The sequence below is a fragment of the Panthera uncia genome, chromosome B1, assembly GCF_023721935.1.
Source record: "Panthera uncia isolate 11264 chromosome B1, Puncia_PCG_1.0, whole genome shotgun sequence".
Classification (NCBI taxonomy): domain Eukaryota; kingdom Metazoa; phylum Chordata; class Mammalia; order Carnivora; family Felidae; genus Panthera; species Panthera uncia.
This window is the reverse complement of record NC_064811.1, coordinates 36,165,896-36,183,203: the sequence shown is the minus strand read 5'-3', so window position 1 is coordinate 36,183,203 and position 17,308 is coordinate 36,165,896. Positions and strand designations below refer to the sequence as shown.

The following is a 17,308-nucleotide window of genomic DNA, read 5'->3' as shown; positions in this document are numbered from 1 at the left end:
ATGAGTGAATGGGGGAGGGGCAGAGAGAGAGCAACAGATTGAGAGAGAAAGAGAGAGAGAGAGAGAGAGAATCCCAAGCGTGGCTCAAATTCACAACTGTGAGATCATGACCTGAGCTAAAATCAAGAGTCAGACACTCAAACAACTGAGCCACCCAGGCACCCCTCATATCTTACTTATATATTTTTTCCTTAAACCCTATTTGCTTTTTGACCTGTGTTTATTTAATTAACGTAAAAGAACCTTTTTTTGAAATTGGCCTAAATTTGCAAAATTATGCTTTTCTGAGGATATTGCAGCATAAACATTTGTTTTAAATGTGGGGAAATCTTAAATTTGATAAATAGCGATTGCCTGGTTAAAGGGCTTTGGCCCCTGTAATGGTGACAAAGAAAGGGGTTAGAAGGCATGGTCTTCATTTTCATCTGTTTAGACTTTTTAATTTATTTCTTATTAAAATAGCCAGGTATGATAGAAAAAAATAGTATACTGTAGATGATCTAAAGAAATTCTAACACTTAGGTAAAGTTAAGCACTTTTATTCTCAGATTTTTATAGCTGTGCATCACAATTTAATCTTATCAGATTACTTAAAGCTCCTGAGTAATTGTAGCTCTAGTTTACAGTTTTAGAGAAGCTGATTTAAACAGCATTTTCAGGTTTTTGAAGCAGTGTATCTCAGAGCTTAACTCAGCATAAGCTCTGAAGTCTGGCAGGTGAACCTCTGAATCCTGTCTCTGCCACTCCTAAATGTGACCCATCAAGTCACATAACCTCTCTAAGCCTTGGTTTTCTCGTGAGTAAAAAAGGCATGATAGGCCCTTACTTTATAAAGTTATTGTGAGATGTAAATGAGATGCTATGTATAAGCATTTAGCATGGTGCCTGGCCCATAGTAAGTGTTCAATAAAAATTCGATATTACTATAGTGTTGTACTCACTTGGGAAAATATGAACTAAGAGAAACGGTCCTGGTTGCATTACTTTGTTTTCCTCAGCTCATTATCTCCTTTAACTACTGGCTACACAGAAAAAGATGACATACAGTGATGGCGTGAAACACTTATTTCACTATAATACATCTTGCTCTCTGCATTTGACCATACTTCCGTGATGAAGTATATATTGGCTTGTGCGTCTGTGTGTCTTTGTGTTACACACTTATTTACTTCTTGAGACAGATCTTTTCTCCCAGGACACAGGAATCGATGAGGAACTTAGTATAGGACAATAGTAGTATTTTATCCACACTAGTCGCAGGTTCTAAGGCAGGGATGGGAGCCCATGTCCCTGTTAAGTAAAATAAAAGTATATCCCTGAGATTCCTTAAATAGTGTATATTCCTATTATAATGATATGCTCATAAATGCATACTGATTTTATAGTGTCTATAAATATCTCCCGATTTTCTGATCAGTAACATAAAGTGTATATTAAAATTTTAACTTTATGCATTTACTATTAAGTTTTAGAGTTCTCCAATGACAATACAAAGAACATATAACTCACCTTGCTTAAGCAAAGAGGCTTCAGTTACACTTCAAAGTTATGTGCATCTAATCAAATATCTAAACAGGTATATTAAAATGATTTTTCTGATAAGATTAATATTTTATTTGGTCTGAAATCCTTGTCTAACAGGTGGAGCTGGCCACCTGTTAGAGGGATTATGGAGTCAGACACCCAAACTCTGTTAAAACTTGCTTTCTGCTCCTATTCTCATCTGGTATAATTGGGGCTGGGAGACTTAGTCATTGGCAGTCATATCTGAGAGCTTTTTTGGCCAGATACGTAAAAGCCTTCTCTTTCTCTCCCCTCATCAGTGGTTTATTGTTCTAGGGATTTCCTGTTATTAATCTACCCAGATTACTTGCCTCCCAGCCCTCATCCCTGACTTAGATTATGGACATTGTTGGTAAGGCATTATGAATGGCTGAGTCTACCTTATAAACCCATGCCTACAGCCTGGGGCTTGGGGTCTATTATATAAGATAGATAGGATCACCAAATATATTCTCAGACAAACATACACACACAGCCAATAAAGACTTTACTCAATTTAGGGTACTTGGGTTGAGCATCAGACTCTTGATTTCAGCTCAGGTCATGATCCTAGGGTCATGGAATCGAATCCCAAATCAAGCTGAGTGTGGAGCCTTCTTAAAACTTTCTCTCTCTCTCTCTCTCTCTCTCTCTCTCTGTCTAAAATAAAAAAAATACTCCATTTATTTAAGTATGGTACAAAATAGAAATCAATCTACAATTTACAGATGTGAAGAATTGAAGACAAGAATACATGTAATAGGATGATATCAATATCTCCAACTTGGCTTAAATAGAGAATGGAAGCAATAGAAGAATGAGTTTGAGAGTTTAAGTTAAGAACACACCATAGAGAGTCTTATTCATGGGGCTAAGAGATTTGGATTGTTGTGGAAAACCTTTGATATTCTCTGAGAACAAATACTGTAATAAAAGCTATGTTTCAGTGCTTATGTAGCTGGGATTTTAATATGGATTGTAGGAGGTTGATATTAGAGATGAAAAGATCTCTAGAATGTCATTTCAGTAGATTCAGGAATAGGTTAGAAGGTGATAACAATAGACTCAATACGAGTTAATGAGGATCACAACTGTGGGGAGAAGACTGAAATGAGGGAATGACTGTGACATTATCAAAGTATGCGCGACAGGATTAGGTGGCTGTTACATGAGCAGGAAATCAATAGGGGGGTAGGGATAGAAATAATGCAGAAGACTCTAAAAGCTGACTGATTACAAAGATTGTGCTGCTTTTATAAAAAGGAAAAATAGAAAGCATAAGAGGAGGAACTCGTTTACAGGGAAAAGAATATTGAGTTCATTTTTTTGCATGTGGTATTTGAAGCTTAGGAAATGTCCCAAAGGCAGTCAACTCATGGTGCTAGAACTTCACGGAATGATCAGGTGCTAGACATGTATGTGGAGAGACAGTTCTCTGGTTATGTAGATATACCATGTGTATATATGTGTGTAATATGATGTGTGTATATAATACATAACGTATTTATATATACCGTGTGTGTGTGTGTGTGTGTGTATGTGTGTGTGTGTGTGTGTGTGTGTGTAATATGTGCATGAGGGTAGGTGAGTGTGAGTTTATGTGTGTGTAGAGAGAGAAAAAGGGTATTTTGTGGGAACATTACTTTGTAGGGTATATTGCGATGTGACATTAGGAGACTATAAACCTCATTATTGCAAATAATGGTTAATTCATATAATTGGAGAAAACAGACTAGAGATGATAACAGTTTTCTGAAATCTTATAGGCTATTAGTTGAAAGAGAAATAAGATGACAATCTGGCAGGACTGCAAGAGATTGTGTTTTATTTTATTTATTTTATTTTATTTATGTTTATTTATTTTTGAGAAAGAGAGCATGAGCAGGGGAGGGGTAGAGAGAGAGGGAGAGAGAGAATCCCAAGCAGGTGCCATGCTGTCAGCAAAGAGCCCAATGTAGGGCTCGAACCCATGAACCGTGAGATCAGGACCTAAGCTGAAATCAAAAGTCAGACAGTTAACCAGCTAAGCCACCCAGATGCCCCAAGAGATTGGTTTTTAATAGAGAAACTTAGATCCTGTAATGCAAATCAAATAACATCCAGTTGTTAAGGGTAATATTTTCACTTAAATAAATGTCATAACTTAACATCCACTGGGGGCCAGACATGAGACTAAATAGACTTGTATTAGTCTCCAGTGGCTGCTATAACAAATTACCACATCCTTTGTGGCTTAAAACAACAGAAACTTACCGTCTCACAGTTCTAGAGGCCTGAAGTCCAAAATCACTCTGACTGGGCTGAAACCAAGGTGTCAGCAGGAACACCTTGCCTCCAGATGTTCTAGGGGAACCTCTGTTGCTTGCCTCTTCCAGCGTCTTTCTGGTGGCTGCTGGCACTCCTTGATTTAATACCGCATCATTTCAATCTCTGACTTGATGGTCACACTGATGCCCCTTTCTCCATGTGTACCAAATGTCCTTCCACCTCCCCCTTGTAAGAATACCTGTAAGTGACTTAAGATCTAATTGGATAATACAGAATAATTTCACCATCTCAATATCCTTAATCACATCTGCAAAGACTTTGTCATACAAAGTGACATCTACAGGTTTCAGATATTTGGAACTGATATATTTGGGGGGGGCTGCTTTTTAGCCTAGTCTAAGGCTGTTCCTCACATACATCTTGACTTAAAGCAACTCTAGGAGGGAGGCACCATATTTTTTAAATATATATTTTAAGTGTATTTATTTATTTTGAGAGAGAGATAAGGGAGAAGCAAAGAAAGAGGGAGAGAGAGAGAATTCCAAGTAGGTTCTGCACTGTCGGCACAGAGCCCAACGCAGGGCTCGAACTCACGACTGTGAGATCATGACCTGAGCCAAAACCAAGAGCCAGAAGCTGAACCGACTGAGCCACCCAGGCACCCTGAGGCACCATATTTTTAATCCTTCTTAAGCAGGATACAAAAATGACCTTGGAGATGCCCATAGCTACATATAGCTAGTAGGTGTCAGAACTTCACTTGAAACACAGTTTTGCTATTTCCAAAGGTGGAGCTTTTTTTTTCTTTTTTTTTTTCTTTTACTGTCACACAACTTCACATTAAACTCTGCTGTGAGCTTATATGCTTCCATTTTCCTTTCACTGTAGTGCTTTTGCACGAAGCTGCCTCCATAATAGGCACACTTTTATGAATCTCAAAGTGAAAAGAGGTGGCACTCACATTAAATAGTATGGCAGCTACAAAATGTTACATCTCACTGACCATTGTTAGAAGTACTTGAAAGTACTTACTGGCAGGCAGACACTCAAGATCTGAAGAGATCTGACAAATAAAAATCCCCTCAACTGTGACTTTCTGTCTGCAATTGCTACTGCTTCTAGAATCCAAGAGTATTACCTTTTTTTTTTTTTTTTTTTTTTTTTGCCCCATCACAACCTCTTCTTTCCCTGTTGTTGTCAAGAGTTTTTTCTCAAGCCTGAGGCAGCTGTTTAGTATTTATAATAGGCAATGATAATTTACAGCCAGCATGGTTTTATGTTCACATAAATGTGTTATACACAGCACATCCTAAGTGTACCCCCAGCCTATATTTACAGAGCGCCTTTCTTTCCCCTCCCAGGGCCATCAGATGCATTGTAGATACAACCTCTCATTAATCCTTGCCAAGCACCGTGTAGGTGTTATGATCCACAGTTTATGGATGTGGAATAAGCAAGAGTAGGCTTGTGTTCACAAATGTGAAAAACAGATAAATTATCCCCCTTATACAGAATGTGACTGTGCAAAGGGAGGTCATTAGAAGGTGACCACCTAGGCAGGTGGAAAAACACTCCGATAATATCAATTAATAAGGATTGACATATTTGGAAGTGGGAACCTGGAAATAGACAGGTTCTTAATGACAGGGTCCAAGATAAGTGTGAGCATCTTAATGGAGGGTTTTTTGGGTGGGGGTGGAATTTAAGGGGAATTTATTTATTTATTTATTTATTTAAAAACAAAAATAATGAATGTGCCATAGAATTCTAGCTCCCATGAGTGAAATGTGGAGGGATGTTTTAAACGTAGACCTCTTACAAGGTGTCTGTAACCATTTCACATGTGATAGAGCTTCCAAAGGGGCAAGTGAATATTTAGATGCAAGAATCCAGTGCAATCACATAAGTGATGTGGAATTCTTCTGCAGAGAAAAGGAGATAGATTTTCCTCATTATTTATGGTTCCAAAATTATTTCTTTTTAATAATCTCAAAGGAATAATATAGGAACCTTCCCAAAGGAAGATTTTTGAATAATTAGAGAGACTATAAGGTCCATCTTATAACTCACTGCCAAAGGCTCATCTCCTTTGTTTTTTGCTCGTTTTTGTTACACCTGGTAAGCTTAGTTATACTTGGTAAGCTTAGTTATCTTTTTTAGTTAAAAGAAAACAGAAAAAAAAGAAGCTCTTGGGGAATAAAATAAGTCCCTGTGTGTTTAGACATTCTTTTGTAGGTAATTCTAATTTCATTTAACTCAATTCTATAAAGAGTTACTGAATTGGTATGAGCCCAGTCATGGGGTGGTGCTTCAGGAATTTCTGTTACTAATGTAACAGAAATACACTATAGTGTATTCAGTACACTATAGTGACTAATGTAGTTTGTATGTGTGTATTTGTGTGTGTGTGTGTGTATGTGCGTGTGCGTGTGTTGTGGGGCAGAACACAGGGATGAAAGTTAAAATTAGCATAGAAGGGATTATTATTTAAGACAAAATAGGCTCAGTACTTTGAGATAGATTCAAACAAACTGCTCAGGGTCATTAAGAGAACAAGAGATTATATCCAAATGTGAGAATGGAAGGTTTTATGCTGAAAACACCATTTGGAGCAGGTTCTGAAAGGTATGGAGCAAGGAAGGAATACAGTCCAGTCGAGGGGAGGAGGAAAACCGACATGAATTGAGCAAGGCGTTTACCAGAAACAACAAGTATATTTTGGCTACTATATGGGGAGCACTACAAGGTGGGCGGGGATAATCATGTGGGTCACACTGAGGACAATCCTCAGTGTCAAACTGTGGTATTCAAGTTTCGTTCTGTCTGCAGAATGAGCCATTTAGAAGGTTTTGTACAAGTGAGATACTTGATGAAATTAGACTTCAGGAATATTTATTCAGCAATGGTGCAAAAAGGGTTTGAAGTGGGACCAAAGTGACATCAGAGAACTGGTTAAGAGACACAGTAAGAAGTGATGAGAAACTTGTTATAAGTTGTGGAAATGGGAGCAGAAAGGAAGGAATTGATTCAGGAGCCACTGTAAGGGTAGAATTAACAGGACCTGGAAGTAATGGGAAATAAAAAATGAATCCATTGGGTAGCCAAAGGTGACCTGGGGTGTCATCTACATAAATAACTAATAGGAGGACGCAGATGTGTAAAATGGAAGGCAATAAGACCACTTTTGAAAACCTCCTCAAGTATATGTTCAATTAAACATATATTTTCTCCCACTTTTTTTTCCTAATGCTACATTACATTTACTTACTTTATTAGCACATTTGGTGCCATGACAAAACAAATCAGTTCCTGAACTGAGTGATATAAGGAAACAGAAGATACAGTCCCTGCCCTCATGGAAACTATAACCATTTTGAGGAAGAGAGGACACCATTGGGATAGATATTTGTATGGGGTGGATGGGAGCTTTCTTAACACTTGATGGTCATCTTGGTGAACATTTAGGAACCTAAAAGAAACTGAATGCTCAATTGGTAATGAATGATATAGTAAGGAGTAGATACTGTAGAAATTCAGGGAGGTGAAGGTCAGTTTATTAATTTGCTCAAGCAATTACTCTGATTGAGGCTTCATAATAGGCTAGAGAGGTAGTTTCTACCTTTAAGGCATTTACAATTTAGGACTGGGAGACATACTGTAAATAAATAAGTACAGTACAAAGTTAACAGGTGCAGGATGGATCAGAAGAATGGACTAGTGACTAATCACGTCAAGATGTAAAAAGGAATAATGCAGTGTGTTTATCTTTTCACACACAGTGGACAGTAGAGTAGAGATAGTAGAGACTATAGACAGTAGAGACTATAGAAAACATAAAGAAGAGTTTAATTTTTCTCATGTAGAAACTAATTTTTATTTTTTCAAATAGCCCTTTACTCTAAGATGAACCCATCTCCTATGTGAACTCTAAATTTCAATGAAGTGTGAGAATTTAACTGATGAATGAAAACTAATGCCCACTCCTTAGATCACTCCAATCACAATTTAATGCTACTCCCTCCTCCTGTCCTTGTCAAACTTCAGATACAGCTGCATTACTGTCACCCTAAGCCTGACCTGTGTGTGTGTGTGTGTGTGTGTGTGTGTGTGTCCTTCCTCTTGTAACTAACACTATGCCTGGTACACGGTAGGTGTTCAACAAATGTTTAGCAAATCAAAATGGAGTTTTTTCCCTTTTGATTCAACCGCTTAATACTTAGAGACATGTGGTGCTAATATTTCAGATGGATTGTTTCATTCTGTTCAAGTGCCACATAACCATCCGCACACCATTGGATTTAGTACTACTAAAGGGTAATTTCCCTTCTGGGAATTGTGCCTGTTGCAGATATAATTTACATATTCTGTCTTTTTTATCATCACTAGGCAGGTAAAGAGATTAAAATAAAAGGTTTTTTCAAGTGTGCAGTTGTACACGTAGACTGCCTTTGGAAATGCCTGTGTATTCCAAGAAAAAATATGGAATCCCTCTTACTGAACATGCCCATGCCCAGAACTACCCAGAAATCACTTGTTTTTTTTGAAGATGAAAATATTAACATTTAATTTCTGTACTACACTAGCCACCCAAATGACTTAGACAAGCTGTAATTTCCGCCCTTTCGTATCAGTGCAATAAAATTCAATGGAATTAATTGAAAGCCCTGTTTCGCCCTATGTTACAATTTTGGCCCATTGTGATACTTTCAATTTATTTTATTTTGTTTAATGTGATGTTTTTACTACTGCCTTTAATTCACACATCTTAATAAAAGAGAGCTTTTGTGCTTTATTTTCTCAAATAAATTCCTTTTCGGACATGAAAATTTAATACTTCATAGCCTCTCAGACCTATTGTGGAGAACATCACAGCGGATTGCTTCAACATGCAGTATCTCCTTTCTGATTATAGCCCTGTGACTAGGTATTACTATATTCTTATTTCATTTTTATCAGACACAAAACTGAGGCCTAAAGAAGCCGGAAGACACCTGTACTTTACGTGTTCGTAGGTAGCCTGTGTAAAGCCAGAATTCGAGTGGAAGTATGTGGGTTCTTCTGTTAGCCCTCTCAATATTCAGATAAACAAATAGACCATGCTATGGCCAAATAGCATGGGTTGTTTTTGCTAGTCGTAGTAATTAACATTTTGGGCATTTATACATGCCAGGCCCCTCCTAAATGCTTTACATGTGTTAGCTCATTTAATCCTTGCCACATCTCTGAGAAGTTTAAATGTAAGGAAGCAGAGGCCCAAAGAAACTCACCCAAGGAAGTCACACCTGGTAAGCTGTTGAACTAGGATGTGAGCCCCGCCAGTCTGCACTATGTTGCTTTACATGTTATTCTCACTGCTGTGTTTCCACGACAGGAACAGAGTTAATGAAACAAACAAACAGCAACAACAACAACAAAACACTGATGATGTCTTCTAAACTATACTTCCTATCAGTAAACTTAGAGAAAGTTATCCTTGAACCCTGTACTGCTGTGAAGTGCTTTAGGGAAAATTGAATTTGTTTCCACATTTTAAGAGGTAATTTTTATTAATGATAACTCTTTAGTGTTTGTTATATATTAAAATCTGATTAGAATTTTATTGCCTGGAAAATCCCTTCCTATTCATTACATAATTTAGAATTACTGAAATTTATACCATAAAGGATCTTAGACATTTTAACCAACAAAAATCAAATTTTAGAGAGGTTACATGATGGGCACAAAATACTTTCTTAGAGTAGCTTAGCCAAGCTCAAACACAGACCTTCCAGGCCTTTCCCACATTGAAAAAAAATGTGAGTGTAATAAATGAAGATAATGTGTGTGTGTGTGTATGTGTGTGCATGTTGTACACTAACTGTTCCTTAAAAAATAAGGAAAAATTGAAAAATAATAATTGTGGAGAGGCATGCATGACCTAGTTAGCTGACTTGCAGGTCTCCTAGGTAAGTCTGTCATTACCACTGAAAGATGATCAACTCCTAGATGAAAATCCTAGTCTATTTAATGTGAAATAGCCAAATGAAAAGATTTATCCAAATACTTTTTGGAAAGTTTCTAGGTATACATATGTAATGTATACTTATAAATAATTAACTCCTTTTAAAGATTAAATCCTCAATAAGTAAAAGATTGGCTTATTCATTGATTTGTTGCTTATTCTAATAATTACTGGTGAACTTATTTATGTGATGGGAGAAAGCCCACCAAATCATGTTTCATTTTCTTTTCTTAAACTAAATCCAATGCGTGCTTTAAGTCAGGACCAAAATGCTTTTAAGAAGGTCATTTAGGTATATGTTTTATTTTATTACTAGTTGAAGAGACACAGAGAAGTTTCTGAGACATATGCTGTTCCCATATATGCAGGACTTAGTGCTATTTAAATTACTTTTCATCTTGTACTTAAAGTATTTCATGTGGCTTTGGATCATTGAATGGAATGATATAAAATAAAAGTTTTAAATTATTCCTGGAAGTCTACAATTAGCAGGCATTCCCAAGAAAAACTAAGAAACTTGGGGCATTTGGGTGGCTCAGTCGGTTGAGTGTCCGACTTCAGCTCAGGTCATGAACTCACAGTCCATGAGTTCAAGCCCCGTGTCAGGCTCTGTGCTGATAGCTCAGAGCCTGGAGCCTGCTTCAGATTCTGTGTCTCCCTCTCTCTCTGCTCCTCCCCCATTTGTGCTCTTTCTGTCAAAAATAAGCAAACATTAAAAAAAGAAAACTAAGCAACTAAAGTAAATCATTATTTCCTCTTAATTTATTTAAATTTTCTTAAATGTCATGTCATAAAAAACCCATAAATCATTGTTATTTTATCTTAGCTCCAATTTGAATCCACTAAGTTATCAGTAATTACTTAAAGTATGCTTAATCAAATAGCAGTAATAATACATAATATGTTATGCATTCTCAAAAACTCTGACATCAATTAAAAGGAGTCTATTTGTTACTTGCATTGATTATACAGAGAACTGTCATAGTATTCTGTACATTCAAAAGTGTGGACAAAATAAAGTTAAGCACTTTTCTTTAAGTCATAATATAAACATCTGAGCCACTTTGGTCTGCTGATGTGAGCCCACATTACCTAAAGATAGCTTGTGAAACGGAAGGAATGAAAAACACAAGTGTATATTTGTTTCTGGTTAATATCTGTACCTATTCTAAGTTCTTAAAAAAAAAAAAGAAGCTCCTAAGATAAATTCAGGTTCCCACTTCCTTCTTTTCAGAGTTTAAAATCTATAGTGGGAGATACTCTAAAGTGTCCATGCATTTCAAACACTTAATGTTATAAAATATCATAAAATAGACTTCGAACTTCACCAGAGCACCTACTATGAACTTCCTCTAGATCCAAACACAGTGCCTGGAATATAGTGGTAACTCAGTACAACTCCATTGACCAAACTGATTAATGCCTTCTTTAAAGAAGTCTTCCTGGATGTTCTGTCTTATACTACAAGAGCAATTCATTTGCAACATACATACATATATTGTATCTGCTGTATTGTGGGGTTTCTATATGTGTCTGTGTGTGTGTTGGAAAGACAGGGAGGAAGCTTATTTCCATGAATAAATTGTAATGCCATTAGGCATAATAATTGTTTGTAATTTATTTAGCTAACACTTGGACTTTATGTAACTCTGTACCCTCCCTAGCATATGTCTTTCAGCGTCTTCCTTCCAGTGAATCAAAATGGAATGAAGCATTTGCTCTGCTGGTACCTACTACCCTTTCTCTGTCCTGTTTTCCACTCTGATGTTACTACTTTTCTGCTTTGGTATCTTTATCAAATGGTCTATTCCCCTGCCTCTTAACAGAAAATGATTTCTCATCATTCAATTATCCTTAGATATAAATTGGTTTTCCCAGGCATTTGCAGTTAATCCTTTAGTCATTATTGGGAATGAAATCATAGATTCTTCTGTAGGGATTTCAGGTTGAAGTAATGAAGGAGATTGACAGAAAGGGTAAAGAGCATTTATTTATATCCTATTTTGGAGTGGCCTAGTGGCCATCATGCTAGTTTGAGGTCACACTCACCCATAAAGATAATTATATAAATAGACTCTGCACCTCCCCCACCATCCAGAGCTCCTTCAGCAAACTCGAAATCTCCTGCAATGGCCTGGAAATCAATGATACACTCTCGTTGTTGAGATTTATTGCACTACACCCTTTTGTAGGGTATTTCAATTAATCTCAAAATAACCCTATGAGGAAAGTACTACTACCCCATTTTACAAATAAGAAAATTGAGGCTTAGCAGAGCTATGTATCTTGTTCAAGGCCACAGGACTATTTTCCAGAGAACTAGAATTTGATTCCAGGTCACTAGGACTTTAAACCCATATCCTTTTCAGTATTATTGCCACTAAAATCTGATGTCACTAAAATACTGATCCTATAAATAATGCTGGAAAAGATGGTTAGTTCCGGTGTGGGTCTAATAGTCAGGGTCCCAGAAGAAAGAGAAGGGATATCCTATTGGGTAATTTTAGGAACGTTAATTACTGACAGTTTACAACAGAGTGGCAATACCCTCATGTCGATTACAGTGGACATGGTTAACGCTTGTCGACCTGAAGATGTGAACCTCTGTTTAATAGAATATGGAAATAGGAGTGGCAGAGGGAGGGAGAGAGGGGGAACGTGGAGAGAGTTGCTAGACAGGGCTATGCCTCTTAGTCCGGGGGGCAGCCAGGTCAGAGAAATCTTGGGGGTGGGATGGGGTGAGGGCATGGTCTTGCCACTCTTTGTCACTGGCTGAATTCGACTGAACGCCAGAAGGCAAGGGAGTCTGAGGACATAGTTTGTGCCCATCAGCCACTAAGGACAGAGGAGTGTTCAGAATGAACCTGAATAAAGCAACAAGGAATGCTACAAGTGTATCTCCTCTGTCCCCATCCCTCAGATCCACTCCCATTCTCTCTTAGCATAAAAGAAAACGACAGAGGCTTAAAAAACAACTGCTTGTTTTTGTGTTCTTTAATTCATGGTTGCAACGTTCTTGAAATGTATTAGTATGCTTTCTTAGTAAGCCTTCATGAGCATCAGCATTTCTTATACTTTTACTGTATTGCAAACGAAGTATGAAATATTAGTTAAGACCTTCCCTCAAATAGGTACATATGCTTTAAGGGTTTCTGTTTGTTTGCTTTTGGTTATGTCAATTGAGATATAGTTTACCTACCAAAAGACACCCATTTTAGTTATATAATTCTATCAGCTTTCATAAATGCCTACAGTCCTATAACACTACAATCAAGGTATAGAGTTTTTCCATCATTCCAAAAAGTTCTTAAGTATTTTAAATCTTTAATCCTACCCAACTCAAACTTCATCCACTCAAATGCTCAGTATCTCCTTTTGTTTCTTCTGATTTTAAATGGGAAAATTGGCAATGACACCCAATAGCATGTTGCCCATAGTACATGCTTTTATGAAGAGTATTTTTTTCATTAAAGTTGGTTTGTTTCCTCACTTTTCTGAGTAGTATAAAGTATTCATACTGCTTATGAACTCATTTAATTATAGTAGAATGTGGAAAGGTTCATAATTTTGGCTACAGATTGAAATCACCTGGATCTATTAAATGGCCCGATGGCCATTAAACTAGGGTGCCATCTCATTAAACTAGGATGTCTGGTGTTGAGACCAAGGCATCAATAATCTAAGCTTTCCAGGTAATTCCATATGTGGCCCAGGTTGAGACCCTATGAATTAGACCAATTGTTCTCAATTCTGTAGAATCGTCTGGGCAGTTTTGCTTAAAAACACTGATGCCTTTCCCCACTCCCCATTCTGATTTATATAATGTGTTTACAAAAGTTGACTACAAGAGAAAAATAAGATTTGAATAACCTAGTTTTCAGTGGTTGGGCTTTAGTTAATCAAGGTTTTATTATAGTTCTGGGTATTTGGTAGTGTTCAGTAAATGTTAAATGGAGGTCCTAATCTCACAGCAGAATCAAAAAGAATAAGATATGCTCCCACTTGAAAATAAACCGTTTGTGTGTTTGAAATAATTATCTTGACAAACTATCACTTTCTGAAAATTGTCCTCCTAGGTAATTTACCTCAAATGATAAGCCTTGTATTTTAAGAAAATACTATATTTCTGCTGGATTTTTCACTGTAATAATAGACACCTATATATCTTACATCACTTTCATAACCCTCTTCAAGGAAATACTGGAAACAAGATTAAGAGACTGAGGATAAGATTTAAACCAGTCTCCCACTTGGAAACATAAACAATGCTGTTGGACCTCTGGCCTCAAGAAAACGGCTACTTTGTAAAATAGAGCAATGGTACTTTCTGCTTTTATAGTGGCAAAATATATACACAAAAGACTCCTAGCCCAATAATTAGAACCGAAATGAACAAAGTGTCTAATGAAACAGGTATGGGACTAACAAAATATTTACATATGATGTCTGGTTGGATTTCAGGATCTAGTAACTACAATAACAAAAATCATTTTAGTATAAAGTTATTGATGATCTATTCTGGCAGAAATACTTAAGAAAACCTCCCACACTTGATTGTATAAATAATTAACCAGAATGCTGCATGTTTCAAGGTGCATTACTAGACCTAGGTGTTGTATTCAATCCCTCAAATATAAACGGATACAACATAGGACATTTTTTTAAGATAAATATTCTTGGTTTAAAATTTTAAAAATATAAAGCTTATTTAATTTAACCTTCCCGCTTCTTATTTAGTTGTTCTACTTTTTCTTTTTTCTCATTTTAGGACCACCTCAGAAGATAGTGTCACCTAAACAAGAACATGAAGATAGGAAACATGACAAAGTCACAGATAAAGGCAGTGAAAGTGGGACTTCCTGTAATGAGCTCTCCACTTCCAGCTGTGACAGCCACTCAGAGGCGAGCACTCCCCAGGACAACCCACCCAGTGCCCAGCAGGCGACAGCTCACCAGCCCAACACCTTAACATTGGATCGCCCTTCCAAAAAAGCACCTGTGCAATGGATGCCCCCACCCGACAAACGCAGAAACAGTGAACTCTTTCAGACACTCATCAGCAAGTCCCGGGAAACAAATCTGTCCAAAAAGAAAGTCTGTGAGAAGCTAAGTGTGGAAGAAGAAATGAAAAAGTGTATTCAGGATTTTAAAAAAATCCACATTCCAGATTATTTTCCAGAGCGCAAACGCCAGTGGCAATCTGAACTGCTGCAGAAGTACGGGTTATAGTAATAGTCACATTCCTGCAGTATTTCAATGACATTCGATGTTCACTACGGTGTCACCACCTGACTATATCCTAACAATGGTCAGTGTGATTCTTGCTGCTCTTCCTTTTTGTGAACAGTGGATGTGGGACAGTATTTTCTTTCATTTTTTTTCGTTGTTGTTGTTGTTTTTAGAAATATGATTTTGAAAAGAGAAAATAAATAAATAAATAAATAAATAAATAAATGTTTAACCAAAATGGCATATCGGACTCAAACCATTTGCAAGAATGAAAGTAAAATGTGCATGATCCAGAAGCTTAGAATCTTGATTTTTGAACTGTGGTCAACTGGATATGTTTGTCATTTTGTAACTCACCGAAAACAAATCATCATATCACTCCAACTAAAATGACAATATGGATGAAGCAACATCAAGTAAAATGTTAGATGATGGTTTTGGGACCCAAATCCAAAACTGTTTAAATGTTAATGCAATAAAACAAGTATTATTTTTGCATGAACACAATGTTACAAATAAATCACATGACATAGGGAAGATCTGTTTGTTGCTTGGAAAGAAAATTACAAAAAAAATAAAGTAAAAAAAAATGTTTCAGGCAAAGCCTATAAATGTAAACTGTCTAAGAGATCGATTTTATTTGTCTGGATCTGTGACTTTTTGTGTATGTGTATGGTGTTCTGTATGTTAAGATGGTGTAAATATGCCTTATGCTGTTGTGTTATGGCACTGACATTCATCTATTAATGCTAGTCATGATTATTTCTGTGAAATGAGTCCTTACATCAGGCTGTGAAAATTGGTATAATAATGCTCTGAAAGATACTATTATCATGTTAATCAAAATAACTGAGGGAAATGGTAAAAAGCTTTATGTATTTATTAAAAAAAAGGAAATATATTGGAATTCCTTGATTTCTATTGACTCTTCTTTGAAAACACTCAATTGTCACATTGTCTTCAATATTCCTTTAAAATCTCAAGCTGGAGAATGATTCGTTCAACCATGATGTTGACAGGTGAGAGTTTTAACATAAATCAAAAGGGAGTCCAATCCAGATAGCCCTGGGATTGATTAATAAACCCTTAGCCTGCAAGAGAAAAAGACTTCATCTAAGAATGCACCAAAATTTTATTTTAGCTGACAACCAGATTGAAAGCTTCCCCCAAAACAATTGGGAAGTTACCTCTTGCAAATTAAGAGACAAAAACGTTAATAGCGAGCTGAAAGGTCAGCCTGAATGACAAGTGATTTCTTTCTGATTGCATATGTGGAAATAAGCTTTCACAGTTTTTGCCTCACCATTTCTACGGAAAGAAATACATATCATGGAATTTTACTAAAGAATAGGATGAGAGATGGTAAAAATATCTTCAAGAATTATAGAGCTCATCTCCTCTGTGGTTAGTTTATACAAGCTGAGCAGCACTCGTGGTATCATTTCTTTAGTATAATATAGGGAGATAAGCATTACTGACTTCAAATTCTTTTATCTGCATACATTTTTTAATATAGCCTTAGGTTTCACACTTACTATTAAATAAAATATCATCTACAGTGGACTATTGAAGAAAACCCAGATATATGATTGACCTTGAATTACCTATAAGACTTTAGGGAGTTACTGACCAATTCTGCATTTTATTTTGGGAAGGTTGGGAGTCCTGCCATGGCTTGATGTAGCTGCAACATGCTGGTTAAATGAATAAGGCTTGGTGGTTAGGTTGCCACAGTTTAAAATTGTTTAAAGTTTATTTATTTTTGAGAGACCGAGAGAGTCAGAGCACAAGCAGGGGAAGGGCAGAGAGAGAGAGAGACGCAGAATCCGAAGCAGGTTCCAGGCTCTGAGCTCCAAGCTGTCAGCACAGAGCCTGATGCCAGGCTCAGACCCACAACCCATGAGATCATGACCTCAGCCAAAGCAGATGCTCAACTGACTGAGCCACCCAGGCACTCCTACACTGCCGCAGTTTAAAAGTCCCTCCTCTTATGACCTGTGTGATCTCAGGGATAACGGGGATGATACCATAGAGAAGACTTAACTGAGGTAATTGAAGAAAAGCATCACCACCACTCCTGGAGATCGAGGGAAAAGGAGAAGTGGTGGTCTTTCTAGAACCCAGGAACCAAGGCTATCAGATGGGGAATGTAGAATAGAGAGGAATAAGTTGTCCAGTAAGAACTGTAAGCCACTAAAGAATCACAGTCACTTCTCAATGCCTCCCAAAACAAAAAGAGGGTGGGGGGGGGAATTATCCTGGCTTCCC

At 37.0% G+C, this 17,308-nt stretch overlaps 1 protein-coding gene across 1 annotated transcript in view; it reads left to right on the top strand.

The window, feature by feature from the left end:
• The window catches only part of KCTD8 (potassium channel tetramerization domain containing 8), a 257,183-nt gene extending 241,103 nt beyond the window's left edge, over positions 1-16,080 (top strand). Inside the window, exon 2 of the mRNA XM_049630445.1 lies at positions 14,580-16,080. Within this exon, the coding sequence (XP_049486402.1) occupies positions 14,580-15,040 (461 nt within the window). The 3' untranslated portion in view covers positions 15,041-16,080. The remainder of the gene's footprint in view (positions 1-14,579) is intronic.
• The last annotated feature ends 1,228 nt before the right edge of the window (positions 16,081-17,308 follow it).